The following is a 17,515-nucleotide window of genomic DNA, read 5'->3' on the forward strand; positions in this document are numbered from 1 at the left end:
GTGGGGGGTTAGGGAAGCTGGGCTGTAGGGAATGTTATTCTTTCTCTGTTCCCTTGTTTCCCATATCTAGTGCCTGTTCCCATCAGTTTATGTGCAACCACACCAAAACCAATCCTGACTATGGCTATACAAATTTCGACAACTTTGGCTCATCTTTTCTTGCCATGTTCCGGCTTATGACCCAAGATTCCTGGGAGAAGCTTTACCGACAGGTTACCTGTTTTTTTATTCTCTCTCTCTCTTTCTCTTCCTCTCTCTTCCTCTCTCTCCCTCTCTCTCTCTCTCTCTCTCTCTCTCTCTCTATATATATATATATATATATATATATATACATATATATGTTATTTATAACCTACTATCTGTTCGTCATCTTTGTCATCTATTCCCCATCCTTAACAGCGGTGCTGTTACATTATGCTTTAGAAATTCTATTAGAAACATCAAAAAATTATAAACATGGTATATGAAAGAACAGTGTGCAAACCCTTCTCTTCCAGGAGATATGATAGCTCCCCAGATTCTCTCCTGTCTGAAGTTCTACCACTGGTGCTTCAGTGTCCAGGAAGCATTGCTATGGCTCTTGCCTCTTTAATTCTAGAATGCAAATACTCTGGAGAAATTCAAAGGAAATTCACTGAGACTTCCATGGGAACATACAGATGACACCTCCTCCCCAAGAGATAGGGCATCAGGAGTCCCTGGGTAACTGGGGAAATGATGCTGCGGGCAGCTGAGCCAACTAGTGCCCGGGAAGACTAACTGGTCCTGTACAATTTCTACTTGAAATGATGGTCACCCCTGTGTGGAAGAAGGCTTCGATGCCAGCGTGTGCTCTGTCCCTTGCAGACCTTGCGGACCTCGGGGCCCTTCTCAGTCTTCTTCTTTGTGGTGGTCATCTTCCTGGGCTCGTTCTACCTGATTAACTTAACCCTGGCCGTTGTCACCATGGCATATGAGGAACAGAACAGGAACGTGGCTGCCGAGACGGAGGCCAAGGAGAAGATGTTCCAGGAAGCCCAGCAGCTGTTAAAGGAGGAAAAGGAGGTAGAGTCACGGGGTCAGACAGCGGCTCTGCTTGGGGCTCCAGAGGCCACGGCGCCTGAGGTGGAGGCTGCTGTAGGAGGCCTGGCCACAGCACTCGACCTGTTGGTGCTTTTCTGAGGATTTAAACCCCTTGTGGACAGGCTCTGCTGCTATCTCTCGCTGAGATGTCCAGGCACTGGGCCCTTGGGAACAGGGAACCCTTGGTTTGGTTGCTCTTTCACCTTCGGAAACCTGGGCCTTCTGGGACAGATTTCAGATTGCTGGCTAGAGGATGTATCTATCTATATCTGTGCCTATGCCTATGCCTATGCCTATATATATCTATATATCCATATACCTATACCTATATCTATCTATATACCTATATCTACACCTATATATCTATATATCTATATGTATACCTATCTCTATATCTATATCTATGCCTATGCCTATGCCTATGCCTATACCTATACCTATCTATATATCTATATCTATAGCTATACCTATAGCTATCTATATATGAATATCTATAGCTATAGCTATGTATATCTGTCTCCAGCCTCTGCTCCAGGCCTTCTTGTGGGAATCTGGAGATGTTTATGTTCAGGGCCTTGCTTGAGAGAGCCTGGGAGGTCAATAATGGTGGCTCTAGAGACAACAGCCATCACCATCTCTCCCTTCTTGAAATTCCTGTCACATATATAGGCCATTCTCATTGTTTTCCTGGTATCTTTAGATTTTTCCAGTTCAATTGTAAGATTTTCAGGGCAGGGACCATGTCTTATACTCCTTCTCACCCTCCACAGAGATTTGTCAGAGGGAAACCTATTGTATGTGCTTAATATATGTATCACAGGCACACACATTTATCAGGTGCCTAGCACATACTGGATGCTGCACTAAGGGTTAGGGATACAGATATGAAAGAGTCCACCCTGCCTTCGAGGGCTGCAATCTCCGTGGGCAAACAGGACGTGTTTCCCAGATAAATAATGACAAAGTATATTTCAATTAGGTGATGAACAATCTACATGGAACAGTGCTACCAGGAAAGAGGAGAGAGTGCTCACTAAGGCTGAGGTCATTTGCAGTGTTTCATAGGGAGGTATAACCTGTTCATTAATTACTTTTGTTTCTTTTCTAAGGCTCTGGTTGCCATGGGAATTGACAGAAGTTCGCTTAATTCCCTTGAAGCATCATCTTTTTCCCCAAAGAAGAGAAAGCTATTTGGTAATAAGACGAGGAGGTCCTTCTTTTTCAGAGAGTCTGGGAAAGAGCAGTTTCCAGGGTCAGATTCCGACGACGATTCCCCAAAGAGGGTAAGTGTTGGCCAAGGAATTAATGATAGGCCAAGTTGTCAATCTAATTGAAAGGATTCATTCATTCATTTACTCATGTATCCACTCCTCCATTTGCACATACTTTCCTTCCCCCCTGTGTCTATTCAATTACCCATTTCTTTACAAACATCTGTTTAAAGTGTTGACAGTGTTTCCTGTCTGCTTGGCACTGGGGTAGGTACTGGGGATGCGTGGGATATATAAGACAAACAATGAATGATGAAGACACACTAAAAAGGAGGCAGTTGCTGTTCCATGTGATGACTGACAGGATGACTGCTGGGGGAGAGCAGCATTCCTTCCCAAGCACACCGTGAGACATTAGAGTGCAAGTTGATGATGCAGAAAGTGACCCCAGGAAGCACTGAGAGGGCAGGAAAGAAGTGACACATGGAACAGAGGGCAGCCAATGGAAGTGCATTATCAAGCCAGTTGTCACTGAAGATACTTGGAGTTTAACTTCCCTGGAGTAGGGGCACTAGAATATTTATACACCGACTTTGGTCCATCCTTGGTTAAAGACTTCTGGGATCAGGAGACAATAATTTTCCTGTATTTATGACTTGCTATGCAGTAGGGCAGAGGGGGTTTGGGTCACCAGAGAAAGCTCCCAGGTAAGGAAGGCCCAGGGACTTGTGGATGGGACCAACAACAGCATCTGCTTCAGATAACCAACCCAGACTTATTGGGGGCTCGGGAAAGAGCATTATATCAGAAAAGAGTTCCTGGAGGAAACTGTGCCTGAGCTGAAAGGATGGATTAGTAAGCAAAAGGAAAAGTCGAACACTATAGGCAGAGAGAGCAACACATGCAAAGGCGAAGGCCTGGAAGCAAAGGAGAGCAGGGGAACATGACCCAGTGGAAAACTTGCATGTGTGTGTGTGTGTGTGTGTGTGTGTGTGTGTGTGTGTGTGTGTGTGTGTGAGAGATGAGGGTGAAAGGAGGCTGTAGTGATAAGATGGGAGCCATCACAAAAGACCTTGAAACCAAGCTAAGGAATTCACCCTTTTACATGGAGAGCAAGGGGGTAAGCAGCATTGAAAAGTTTTAAGCAAAAGAGTGATATGATAATATTTACAGTTTTGCATTGAAGAAGGGGATTGGAGGAGGGCAAGACTAAACTCAACCAATTAAGAAGTTGTTGCAATAATCCAAGTAAGAGGTGACAGTGGTTTAAACTGTGGTTAGAGCAGAGGATGAAGAGAGAGGAACAGATGACAGTGACCCACAGAAGATAAAATTTGGCAGTGGACTAAATATAGAGGGTAGGGATGATGCCCAGTTTATGGCTTTGGTTGTTGACTTGATGGAGGGCAATTTACTGAGACAGGAAAGGAACTTGTTCTGGGGATGTTGAAGATGGCAAGTTCAGTTTTGGACTATCAATTTTGAGGTCCTTATGGGCATCCAATTACAGATATTGAGTAGCCAAGTGGATATACAGAGATGAAGTTATGGGGGGATGTGCAGTAGAAAAAATATATAATTAAGGTGGGAGATGTTTAAACATGTTTTAATTGTGGAGAGAGGAGTCAGAAACCGGGAAAATGTTGAAGATACAGGCCAGGGAATAAAGGCTAGAGCCACTTTCCTGGGCTAGAATGGGGATGAAGTGGGCAGCAGGCGCGTGTGCATGCAGAGGATGTGGGGGAGTTAGGGGCCTCTGCAGGAGTAGATGGATAGACGCCATCCACTGCTGTGAGCAGTTCTCTGATGGAATGACAGGGTTCAGAGGTTCTTTGCTGTCAGACCACAGCATATTGAAGAGACTGCAAACACTTCCTTAATATTTTGAAAGTTTCTTCTTGTTCCACAAAGACAAAGACCCAGACACCTAATATAAAGTGTTTTTTCCCTTTAATAAAACAGAAAATAGCTATGTAAAGATTACAGGTTGCCTTTAGAATAACTGATCACAGAGGGATAGTTCCCTCTGGGGCTCTGGTTGGTCAGAACTTTTGGGAAATAAGTCATATGGATACTCAAGTTTCCTGGGTAGCTGAAGGTTTATGTTCTTTAATCTCCAGAGAATTTGGAACTGTAGGTAAAGTAGAGTCAGTAAGCTCTTGGGCACAGTCAGAGTACTCGAGGGTTGGTACGTAGCTCTTGTGATATTTATTTTGATCATACTCTTCAGTCACTGTTTCAGAATCTATTTAGGGAGCCATTCGAGGCACTTCACTCTCTGCCCTGGTCCACCTTCCTAAATTTATCTCCCCCTCTCAAACATTGTTCCCAAGTTAGATTTTTTATTGCTTTCATACCCTGAGTCACTGCTCATTAGTTTTTGTAAAATTTTGTTTGCTTTTTGTTGACAATGAATAAATCACAGAGAAAGAAAAATTTCTGTAGCTAGGCCTCTAGAAATGTGAGTGGTCAAGCCACACTTCTCCTATTTATTATATATGAGATAAGAGAACTGAACATCTGTCATGCCATGATCCTGAAATGGGTCAACCTATGTAAAATATTGAATGCCTTCACTGTCTGTGGCACTCTGAAGTCTGTAGTTTGTGAAGTTTTGAAGAGAGGCAGCTTCTTGCCTTAGAAGGTCCACCATGTCCTCTTTTACAGCCACACCTCCTAGAGCAAACCAAACGACTGTCGCAGAACCTGTCAGTGGACCTCTTTGAGGAGCATAGAGACCCCTTTCAAAGGCAGAGGGCGCTGAGTGCTGTCAGCATCCTCACCATCACCATGCAGGGTAAGTTCTGCCTCCCAGCCCAAGGGAGAGCCTAACTTCAATGATGTCTTCCATTCTCTCTCTTTAGCCTCGACACCTCCCCTCCCCCGCCCCCGGAGCCCTCTGCAACCCACTGTACGTCTTGTAAAGAGTGATTTCCTGTGCCTTTTTGGAGCATGTGAGCAAAGTGGTTTGGAAGAAGTGGGTCTTCCCTGTATGCTCAACCTGAGCTGGCATTTGGGTAGTGTGGGAACTGGCTAGACAGGACCAAGAGCACGGATGGAACCTCCTGATCAGGCTGGGCAGTCACAGGAGGTCTGTCACAATGATAGTCAACCTAGAAGAGAAGACATAGAAGTTTCCAGTAGGTGGCAGATGTCATTGAGGTTAGAGTTAGGACTCTGGCATGGACAATGGAAGACATGTGAAGACAAGCTGGATCCATCTGATGAACCTGGTTAACAGCTCATAACAGGGACCCAACTAAAGGTTGGTGTTCAAGGGCAGGACTCAAGTCCCTACAAGGAGAGGGTCAAGTGGATTGCTTGGCACTTTCGTGCCTGTTGAATCACCTCACTCGGACTGCATTTGTCCCTGGAGTGATTCCAGGGAAATCAGAGATGCAGCTGCTTGCTGACTTGAACTCAACCAGCTTATAGAGTGCCATCTGTCTCAGTGCATACAGATGCTCCTGTCTGAATATCCCTCCTGCCCTGAGCCCTGATAGCTCCTTATGCCTCTATGACAGCTGTCAGCATGGTCTGCCTTGAGTGAACATATCATGGGTTTGTGTCAATCTCTCCCATGGGTTCACAATATAAGTATAAAGACTTGTATACAAGTATAAAGACTTGATGAACTTGACTATACCCCATGCAAGTTGTATGTGGAAAACCTTACTGACCACACCAGTTGGTGCCCTTCTTGACTAGTCATACTGTGTCACAAGAGGCCCTGGGGAACAGGGAGGAAGGAATACATTCAGGCGGAGAGCAGCCAGACAGGTTCAGAGACCACTCCTCAGCCACTCTTTCACTCTCTTTCTCCAGAACAGGAAAAATCCCAGGAGCCTTGCCTTCCATGTGGAGAAAACCTGGCATCCAAATACCTCATCTGGGACTGTAGCCCCCAGTGGCTATGCTTTAAGAAGGCCCTGAGAACTGTGATGACTGACCCCTTCACTGAGCTGGCCATCACCATCTGCATCATAATCAACACTGTCTTCTTGGCCATGGAGCATCACAACATGAATAAGAATTTTGATTTGATGTTGCAAACAGGAAATTTGGTAACTTTAGGCTTTTTACAGTATAAAACACATTTCAGACTTTGAATTCTCTCTTTCAAAGTCTAAACATTTTTTGAGTGACCCAACCTAACCTAGGTCTTTGGTTCCCTTACGTGGAGTAGAGTAAAAAGATGACTTTTAGGATTTTGCATTTACCCTGTTCTGTAATTTCCCATGGGCTCTGTGTTGGCTCCTCTAGTATGGTAAAGTGTCTTTTTAGTCATCCAGTGGTAAGCCAGAAGCAAGTAGACATCTTAAAATGTCAACTATTTGGGATGATTAAGAAAACATATCCAGAGGCCCATGGTAATGAGTACCACGGTCCCCGGTGATACTGATGACATCATTTGTCACAAAATAATGTGATTGCCATTACTAAAGGTTATTCCCTTGGAAAGATGAGTCAGGGCCTGGCAGCTGTGGGAGGTTTGCCTTCCGGGAACGGGGTGTCTGGAGATGGTGGGGTGGAATGAGTTGGGGGTAGGGTTTCAGACTTGAGCCTACTTCAACATGTTTCTCATTGGATGGAGCTAGTCTCAGATTGGGAAAACCAAGGTAAGAGAGTGGACTTTTCATAATTCCTGTAGAAGGAAATTTTTTTTCCCAAAGGAAAATTAGTTTTCCAAATATCATAAATAACAAATAATTACTCATTGAATGTTCTACCCTAATTAGTTTTTAGCCTAGTTAATAGGCTAAAAATCTTACCAGAATGTCTAGTCTTTTCTTCTTGAAGCTTTATTTTTCCAATTTAAAAAGCAATACATGCTTCTTTAATTTTAAAAATAAGGGAAAATACAAAGAAAGGAAATACAAAGAAAATAATTTCCTATGATCCCATTAGCAAAGACAATAATTATTTAGCATTGTTGAGTGTTTTCATACAGTACGAATATATGTATGCATGTATTTTTTAATTCATTTTTTTACCTTGATGAGAACCTACTGTACCTGTTGAATCAGGACTTGGTTCACAGAGCTACTTCTATGTATTGAGTTTAAGATAGTGTAGAACTGGAGATAGATACCTCTCACCCTCAGTCCCACATTCCTCCTAGGAGGAACAGGGTTACAATGAGACTGCAGTGCAAGACCAAGGTGGTTCTCCTTACAGACAGTCTGTGTCTGAGTTCCTTTCCCCATAGTCTTTGGGAGGAGGTACCCTGTGGGTATGCATGGATCTGATTAGATCCCATGCATAGATAACCCTAACATGCTCAGTATCTTCTGACAGGTGCAGTCTGGGCTCCAGGCTAGTGTATTCAGCTATTTCCTGCTCTGGTACTCCAAAAATGGCCTGATGGTGTTGTTTCACTTGGGATCAGAATCCTATACCTTTATGGCCATGCTTCCTGCCTCAACAGAGTCAGCAGACCCATCTTTCAGCACCTCCTGGTGGATGGAGTTATTGGATAAATTCCAGAGGATACTCAAAGAACAGAGTCATCCCCCTGGACAGGGCTTCACAATTACAAAGGTGGTCTGTCCATCACTTCATCAGCTGGTCCAACTGTGGGAAATGACAAAAGCCCCCTCTCAGATTTCCCACTGGCAAGGTGTCCCGAATGTTGAGATGGAGCCGCATTTGCAGTCAGAAGCTGGCTAATTAAGTGACTATTTTCTTCACTCTCTCCAGAGGTAAAAGGAAACACAGGGACGTTGTTGGTGTCTGAGGGTCCAGGCAGCAGCTGCACTTCAACTCCTGAAAACTGATGAGAAGCATGTAGAGCTGGCTACCCAGCCTGTGCTTCCATTCCGTGTGCACCATTCCCTAGACATGCAATACAAAGGTGGCAGCCCCCCCACCTATTATGCCCTTATGGTGCTGGAGGGAGGCCTAGGGGCCTTGAGTTCCAAAGAACTCATCCAAACCTCCCTCCTCTGATGGGTGGACCAGGAGTAAGCTGGTTTACGGAGTTCTTTGGGACTGAACTTGGAAATGGACTCTCCAGGCTTCAGGACTGCTCGAATCAGGGGAGTATACTGAGCTCCTGAGAGGCCATACGTAGCAATTGAATTGGATTGCGAAACCAATGTCCCAAGGCATCAGGGAGACTGTAGGGTTAGACACCTAAAGCCTGAAGGAGACAGGAGGAAGAGGAGGGTGTCAAAAGGGGACTGGGATCAGTCCAGCACAGTGAACTAGGACAGGCAACATGTAGCCTTTAGGCACTGGGTGTGCGTTGGGCAGGGGTAGGCAGCAATGTTTAAAGGGAAAAGAGAGACATAAGCTTTACATTTTTTCTTGCCACCCTTGATTTCTTTTTATTTGGCTATCATGGATTTATCTTTGCCCATCCTTTTAACTTATGTCATTTTATTTTAGGGATTTAAAAAAGAAATAATAAGTAATTGAATTATTTATAAAAACAGATCACCTGTTACTTTTAATAGGGAGATTTAATCATTAATGGGTTGTTTTCTCTTTTCCAGAATTGTAGAGTCTTGTAATAGACAACGTTTTAAAAGACTTTAACCCTTTTTATAGTACCTTACAATTTTCATGCTATTGTTTTTCTCATTTTTATGTGTGCGTGTGTGAGATGGAGAATGTGCTCTTTGCTATGAGGAAATTTAGAAGATAGATTTAGTTTTGAATTTAGCTACTACTTATTCAACATTTTGCAAGTTTCTTAAGCCTATATTTACCTAATTATAGGTAAATTTTTGCCTATGGAAAACACAAAATTTAGCACTTTTTTTTTTTTAACTCTTACCTTTCCTTTTTAATTCTTTGATATTTAATTCTGGAATGAAGAGCCTTGCATTCGGAGTGAGTTTTTAGGATTATATTCCAACTCACTAATCCTCCTCTTAGCAGCAATCAATCTAAGGTTTATCGTGTGAGTTGCTCAGAGACACTTTTCTGTCCCTAGTAAAGTTTTTCAGTTCTCTGCTCTGGGCCCCTTTTTTATTTTTTTCCTATCAAGGTGCTAAGGTTGAGTGGTTAGGTGAGCTCCTTCTGGATTCTGGTTATGGAGCATATCTGTCTTCAATTTGTAGAGCTGTTGTGTAGTTCCCCCTTCTGGAGTTTTTACCCCTTGTTGTTTTAAAGAATTCAGTGAAATTGATTGACACTTTCTATCATTCTGCCACCTACCAAGATGCCAGCTTTGCCTTATTTTCAACAAAATGAAAATATTTTTTTCTCCATCCTGAGATGTCTGTGAGCTTGGTAACATTGGACTGGGCAGCATGGAAGGGGATGGAGAGAGAGCACAGGCGGAGTAAGGTTCATCCACAGCAGTTAAATGTTTCATTTTCAGGGATTTTAGGGCATATTGTGCAACCACAAGATTGTGTTTTATTTCTTTGTAACCTCTGTAATTCCCTGGGGCCATTCTTAAAAGTGTGTGTGTAAGAAGAGGTAGCTTCCTTTTCCCACTTTTTTTTGTCTCAATGTAGGTTTTCACTGGCATTTTTATAGCAGAAATGTGCCTGAAAATCATTGCGCTCGATCCCTACCACTACTTTCGCCGAGGCTGGAACATTTTTGACAGCATTGTTGCTCTTCTGAGTTTTGTAGATGTGATGATGCCGAAAAATTGGCCAGTTTTACGTTCCTTTAGAGTGGTAAGGCACTTACTTTCTTATTTCTCTGAATAACTTCCCAGCCAGGATTGAAAAGTATCTTGAATGAGTTCAGTGGCTATTTTGGATTAGGCTTTAGCCTCCGAGCCCATGAGGGGGATGGGCACTGCCGGCAGGAGCTTCCTCCTGAGTCCCTCCACAGGGCCGCCAGTGCCACGTCCCACATGCCCTAACCACTGCAGGCATTCTGGCAGCCTGTGCAGAGAACCTGATGTTAGCTCAGGTTAGGCACAGGGACAGCTCAGGGAGGAGGGAAGGGTCGTCTGCAAGGAGTTGGCAGTCCAGGGAGGGTACAAGACAGACCCAGAAATGACCAGAAGACAGAGGAGAGTGTGGCCAGGCACACAAGAGGTTATGGATAGAAAGCAATAGAGAAGTCGTCTGAGCAGGAAGCGGGGAGACCACGAGGGGTGGCCTTTCCCCCTCTTCCACAGGGAATCTGGCACAGATGGGATTTCTCAGCCTGGAGGAGACATTTGGTTCAGTTACCTGAGTGAGTGCACAGTTCATTCTTGGGGATGTCGGGAGAGCACACCGCTCAGTCAGGCACTGTTAGGCTGCTCTACTAAAGTTTTATGGGTGCTCAGGTGAGCAAAGTTACATTTGTTTTTGCTATTGTTTAGGCTTATTATAGCCACACGCTTAGGCAGGGAACCCTGGTGTTGTCTGCATATGAGACCAGGACCACAGTGTCTCCCAGCTCCACTCTGAGTAGATGGTGATGGTCTTTCTCTTAGGACATAAGACTTACTGCCCTGCAATATTTCCACCCCCAAATAGTTGATACTTAACAGGATTGTACTTGGGATTTAAACCATAGTTTACATTGAAAGTTAATGGAAGAAATAACCTATGAAATTAGTTGCTGTGTTTTCTCTAAGGTTATTGTCTCTAACATATCTGTAAGGTTTCATGGAGAAAATTTCTATTTTTCTGAAAAAAATGTATGTGTTTTAAGTAGCTGATTGCCTTTTCTCTCCCGGGTATAAAACATCTTATGACATTCATCATTACCATAAAGTTAGATTCAGACTTGTGGTCTGAATTATACAATGCAGGAGTTAGCAAACCTTTTCTGTGAAAGGCCAGATGGCAGATATTTTCAGCCTTACAGGTCATGTGGTCTCTGTGAACACCATTCAGCTTTGTCTTCATAACACAAATGTAGCCATAGACATTCGAGAACGAGTGGGCGTGGCTGCTTCCCAATAAAACTTTACAAACGTGGACATTTGAACTTCATACAATTTTCATGTGTAATAAAATGCCCTTCTCTTCATTATTTTCCAACCATTTAAAAATGTAAAAAATGTCCTTACCTCGCAAGCCATACAAAAACAGGCAATGGGATGGATTTGGCCCTGAGGCCTGAGTTTTTGACCTCTGATACATATTTTATGTAATAAACATGTATCTCACTCACTTCCATCATCCTGACCCCAGAGTCTTTATCATTTAAAAATAATTAGAACAAAAATACTTTCATTTTTAAAACAAAAAGTAGATGTAGGTGAGTATTAGATTGGGATATGGGGTTGGTGACCGTGGTTAGTATGGATTTGGCTTTGAAAGGATTTTTGAAAGTCATAAATGCTGTGGTTTGGGAACATGTCATTTGTTTTGTAACTGGACAGATAAAACTTGTCCTTAACGGGCTCTTCCATTTTTGTTCATTGTCTTTTTCAACAGCTGAGGGTCTTCAAGTTAGCCAAATCTTGGCCAACTTTAAACACGCTGATTAAGATCATAGGCCACTCCGTTGGAGCCCTGGGAAACCTGACTGTGGTCCTGGCCATTGTGGTCTTCATTTTCTCAGTAGTTGGCATGCAGCTGTTCGGCTCTAAGTTCAGTCGTGAAAAGAAAATTGCCAAATCCTGTGACACCACTACAGCCCCGTGTGTTCGACGCTGGCACATGGGGAATTTCTACCACTCCTTTCTGGTGGTGTTCCGAATCCTCTGCGGGGAATGGATCGAAAACATGTGGGAATGTATGCAAGAGGCTGATGAATACCTGTGCATTGTTGTCTTCCTGCTGATCATGGTGGTAGGAAAACTTGTGGTGAGTGCCTTAGGCTTTTTAAAATAAAAATCCATGAACTAAAGAGATGCATTAGCTTCTCTGCAAACATTTCACTAGTGCAATTCTTATTCTAAATATAATATTATGATGTTATGTGATATTAATATTTTGGTTTGAATCTGGTTTGAGGCAAGTATATAAGCATGAAACAAAACAGCATAAGTGCTCGTGCTGACTGATGCCCCAGCAGCTGTTCCACTCCAGGCGATTATTCCAAGATAATCATATGCTCTTTGCCAGTGATTGGCTGAGGGAGGGATTTGTGACTAAATTTGGTCAATAAGCTACAGAGGGATGTCCACTGAGGAAGGTTTCTTATTCTTTAAGAAGAAGGAAAAGGGACAAGGGAACAAATGGTTACCTCCTCTGGGCCTTTTTATGCCCCTGAGTCTGGGTAGAGCTGCAAACATTATGCCAGCCCTGAGGAAGGTAGAGGGACGAAGTGGAACAAACCCGTGTCCGTGTCATAACTAGTCCCCTGCTTCATTTTCAAACTTCTGGGTCTGTTACACTTCCTTATTGTGTAAACTGCCTCGAGTCTGTTACTTGTAGCTGGAAACATAGATCTTTATGGAGTGGCTAATTCAGTGTCCACCAGTGAGGGTGTGAAGAGACAGGAGACACCCAAAGACCCCTGAGCACAAGACTTTCAAAATCAAGTTGGGGTGATGGTGAAAATATAATTAGGTATCTGCACATGGTGGTTTTAGCCTAAGAACATAATGAGAAGTGTAGATAGACAGTAAGTGATACAGGAGTCCAGAAGAGCAGGATATCTCTGGTGGGAGTGCGGAGGGATCATTAAGAAAGGGTGGTACTTGAGAGTGGTGCGTGAGAGGCAAGGAGGACGTGGCAGGTGGAGGGTGCATCTTAGCTCGAGCAATGGTACAGAGTCGGGAATTCTCCTAGGGAAGCCAAGGACGATCGACTAGACCCACTCATACCTGACAGACACTCCTCCCTTGAAGGCCGTATATTTTTGAGCTGCCGAGAGCCACAAAGAAAGGAGTCTGAGGAGGTAAAGATGATGAATTACGGCTGTGTAAATGTAAACAAAAATCCTAAGTAGGGAGCTGTGGAGATGATCTGAATTTAAAGTGATACATATTTCAACGGAAGAGCTGTGGATTTGATTCAAACCCCTCTGGCTCAGTGCCGAACCTCACTGCAGTTGAAGCAGAGGGACCTAACGAGCCTGCACAAAGTACACTATCTCTCAAATTTTGCAAACAGGAGAGGACCCCGCAGCAGCCTTAGACATCAGACCCACATCCCTGTGGGCAATTGCAACAAAAGTCCAAGCTCATGCCTCTGGCTGATTCACAAGGAATATACACTTTTGATCATGCCACATGGTCACACCAGTCTGCTCTAGCCTGGCCAGAGTCTACAATATGTATTACTTATATGTAGATAAGCTGGATTTGGCTGTTTGTACCTCTTAGCATCAGTTTTTCTTTTGTTTTATCTCGCTATCTCTATTACTCCTCAATCTCCTCTCCATTTATTTATTTATTTAAGTTGTTTTTTTTTTAAAAAAAAATATCTTTATTGATTTCAGAGAGAGGAAAGGAGAGGGAGAGAGAGAGAGAGAAACATCAGTGATGAGAGAGAATCATTTATCGGCTGCCTCCTGCATGCCCCCAGATGGGGATTGAGCCCGCAACCCGGGCATGTGCCCTGACCGGGAATCGAACCCCGATCGCCTGTATCCTAGGTCGATGCTCAACTGCTGAGCCACGCCCGGCCGGGCTTTATTTATTTTTTAGATGAAATTTTTTGGGAAATAGAAGGACATACCCCTAGCCAGTTTGCTCAGTGGTTAGAGAGTCAGCACTCAGACTGAAGGGTCTGGGGTTCGATTCTGGCCAAGGGCATATGCACTGGTTGCAGGCTCAATCCCCAGCCCTGGTTGGGGCACATGCATGAGGCAACCAATCAATGTGTCTCTTTCACGTTGATGTTTCTCTCTCCCTCCCTCCCTCCTTCCTCCCTTCCTCCCTCCTCCCTCCCTCCCTCCCTCCTCCCTCCCTCCCCGCTCCCCCCCTCTCTTCCCCCCCTGTCCTTCCACTCTCTCTAAAAAGCAATGGAAAAAATATCTTCAGGTGAGGATTAAAAAAATATCTAAAAAAAAGGACATAGAACTCTCATTAGTTTTGGGTCTTGGGGAAAAGTTGTTCTGGAAACCGACTGTATCCTTTCCTTGTCTAAATTGTCCATTCTCCCTGTGCCCCCACCCTCCCCCACCCCAGGTGCTCAACCTCTTCATTGCCTTGCTGCTCAATTCCTTCAGCAATGAGGAAAGAGATGGAAACTTGGAAGGAGAGTCCAGGAAAACCAAAGTCCAGTTAGCCCTGGATCGTTTCCGCCGGGCCTTTTGGTTTGTGATACATACTCTTGAGAAATTTTGTCGCAAGAGGTGCAGGAAGCGAAAGCTACCGAAGCAAAAAGAGGTGACAGAGGGCTCTTCTGCAGGGAACAAAGATGTCATTCCTTTGGTCACAGAGCTGAAAAAAGGTCCAGAGACCTGGGAGGAGTCTGGTGTACTAACTTCTGCACCAAAGCCCTTGAGTGTTGGGCTCGATCGGACTTGGTTGGCCCCACTTGCAGAGGAAGAAGATGATATTCAATTTCCTGATGAAGATGATGCTCAGCCTGTCACAGAACCTGAGGCTGGGAAACAGGTATGAAGGTTCACTTGTAGACTTAGAGGTTGTGCACAGCTAGAATTATCACAGGGCACTGGTTGCCATGTGGTGCTGGTTGCACTATGCATGGATAATAAGGGTAGAATATGTGGTGGCTGCTCCTCAATGCCATGTGCACATCCCTGGGCTGTGTTGATCGTGGTCCTGTGCATGTGGCACAGATGGGAGGTGTCAGAGGAGTTCAGAGGGAGCAAGATCAGAGTGGGCTGGGACAACATGAGAATCAAGTGCCTTTGGTTGAGCCCTAAAAGAATTTGGATTGGATAAAAGGTGAGGAAAAGGTGTGGGAAGTGAAGTGAGTAGCATAGACAAAGACAGTGGTAGGAACACATTCGGTCTCTGCAAGGATCAGTGGTGGGGCTCATGGGCGAGGAATGGTAGGGGACGAGGGCTGTCAATTTCTATTACACGTATGTTGCAGCTTTGTAGTTGCCCTATAGATCTTGGGTATTCTCCTCTTTCTTTTTTCTCCATATTTTTTCTCTTTGCTTTTCAGTTTTGGAGGCTTCTGTGGAGATATCCTCAAGCTCAGGGATTCTTTCCTCAGCCTGTGTCCAGCCTACTAATAAGTCCATCAATGGCATTCTTCATTTTTGTCACAATGCTTTTGAACTCTAGCACTTATGTTTTATTCTTTCTTAGAATTTCCATCTCTCTGATTGAATTGCTTGTGTGTCCTCACATGCTGTCTTTATCCATTAGAGTCCTTAGCATTTTAATCATGTTGTTCTAAATTCCTGTTCTGATTAACTCATACACCTTTGCCATATTGGGTCTGGTTCTGATGCCTGCTCTCCCTCTTCAAACTATATTTTTTGCCTTTTAGTATGCTTACTGACCTTTTTCATCATAGCTGTACATGGACTGGGTAGATGAAACTGCTATAAATAGGCTTTTAGTTATGTGTTGGCGAGCTGTGGGGGGAATGGAAGAGTTCTATCGGAGAGGAAAAGGGAGAGGGAAGAATTCACAAATATATGGAAATTAAACAAAATATTCTTAAATAACTAACAAATCAAAGAAGAAATCACAAAAATATTTAAAATACTTAAAGATAAATAGGAGTGGTAATATAATACGCCAAAATTGTTGGATGCAGTTGGATTCTCTCCCTCTCCTTCCTCTATGATTAGGTCACGGTGTTTTCGTGAGCCTGTGCCTCTGGACTCTGAACTTCACAGTGCTTCTCCATACCCCCTCCTCTTAGGTGGGACAGTATGGCCAAAGTAAGCTGGAGTTGAGTATTTCCCTCCTTTCACATGGAAATCTAGAGCTGGCTGGAATTGGGAATTTCTCTTCCCCCAGATCAGTAAGAACCTGATAAAACCCAGCAGATTAGGCTCTGGTTAACTAGTTTCTTTTAAGGATAGGTCTTGTTAGGAAGAACTTAGAATACTCTCCTATATTTCAAAATGATTTATTTTACCCTCCCCCTGCCAAAAACATGAGGACTTTTCTTTAATATTCTCTGTGAGAACCTAGTAGAGCTCCAAGAGGTAAAACTCATAAAAGTGTGGGGCCCACCTGAAGACTGGGTCCTATGGAGCTTTTATCTCTTAAACTTGTCCACACTTAGTCTCCAGCAATTTGTCAATTATAGTTCAAATTTCCCTACCCTGTCACTAGTTCCTATTGAGGTTTTGGCTCTTGGGTTTCTGCTCTAGTAAGACGTGATTCTCTGTATTTGCCTATCTCTCTAATTGGGGGGGTGGGCAGCATTTGCCTTGGACCTCACTTCTCTTATGGATCTAAATAGAGTTGTTTATTTTCCAGTTTGTCCAGCTTTTTACTTGTTAGGATAGAGTGGAAACCTCCAGATGTCTTACCTGTCACACTAGAAACTGGAAGTCTCTGTGGGAAGTTTCCAAATTATAAATTCAATCTCTTTACTTGCAATAAGGCTATTCAGATTTTCTATTTCTTCTGGAGTCTGTTGTAGATTTTTGTATTTCTAGAAATAAGTCTGTTTCATTAAAGTTATCTAATTTGTTGACATACAGTTTTTTTCTTGAGTAAATTCACCACCCAGTATTTAATTTGGGGGAGGGGAGTGGCTACTTATTTTATGTTTGTCTCCTCATATATTTTGAAGTGGTGGTTTGCAAACTCATTTTTAGTGGGAAGATTTATCACTCTCTTTGCATTCTAAGTTCCATGATGCCTTCAATGGACCCTTCTAAGTCATCCATTTCAGAATCAAGTGTTATATTGCCAACTTGGGATTACTGTCAAGTAGTAATACTAAGCATATTGCAGATCCAGTCACTGAATCAATGGGTACCTTTGCTCAGGTCCTATTTCTGAGACTGTTTTTCCTCCTGCCTCCCTAGGTATGCAGTCTTGTATGATCATAATTCCAAGCATTGGCCACAGCTCATTTTGGCTTTCTCTCTTAAGTTTAAGAACTTTAACCCAGCCTACAGTTTCAAGCCTTGGACTTAGCTGTGGTTCCCTTCCTCACATGGGGCACTTTTAGCCACCACTACCTACTATGTGCTTTAATTCTTACCACTGTATGTTTCTGTTCTGTGTGTGGTCCATAAGTATATTTACCTGTTTTCGTGTGTGTATGTTTGTGTGTGTTTGTCTGTGTGTGTTACTGCATGTGTTCATGACCTTGCAGTGTCAGACTCATGAGGACTCTTGCATGGATTTTTGGATAAAACCCTCACCTAAAGTGTGACTTTGCACATCCTTTTTGGGTAACCCTAAAAGTCATCATACAAAATTTATTATTTATTTTTTAAAATTTACTTTTATGTAGTGATACATTTTCATATTTTCTTTTATGCCTTTT

The 17,515-nt window shown here is 43.4% G+C and overlaps 1 protein-coding gene across 1 annotated transcript in view; it reads left to right on the forward strand.

Annotated features, from left to right (window-relative positions):
* Positions 1 to 17,515, forward strand: part of SCN11A (sodium voltage-gated channel alpha subunit 11) — a 53,229-nt gene that overhangs the window by 15,198 nt on the left and 20,516 nt on the right. Inside the window, exons 8-15 of the mRNA XM_016196167.2 lie at positions 71 to 212; positions 847 to 1,044; positions 2,172 to 2,345; positions 4,941 to 5,070; positions 6,099 to 6,337; positions 9,743 to 9,910; positions 11,618 to 11,989; positions 14,263 to 14,694. Of these exons, the coding sequence (XP_016051653.2) occupies positions 71 to 212; positions 847 to 1,044; positions 2,172 to 2,345; positions 4,941 to 5,070; positions 6,099 to 6,337; positions 9,743 to 9,910; positions 11,618 to 11,989; positions 14,263 to 14,694 (1,855 nt within the window). The remainder of the gene's footprint in view (positions 1 to 70; positions 213 to 846; positions 1,045 to 2,171; positions 2,346 to 4,940; positions 5,071 to 6,098; positions 6,338 to 9,742; positions 9,911 to 11,617; positions 11,990 to 14,262; positions 14,695 to 17,515) is intronic.

The sequence above is a fragment of the Miniopterus natalensis genome, chromosome 15 (genome assembly GCF_054644295.1).
Source record: "Miniopterus natalensis isolate mMinNat1 chromosome 15, mMinNat1.hap1, whole genome shotgun sequence".
NCBI lineage: Eukaryota > Metazoa > Chordata > Mammalia > Chiroptera > Miniopteridae > Miniopterus > Miniopterus natalensis.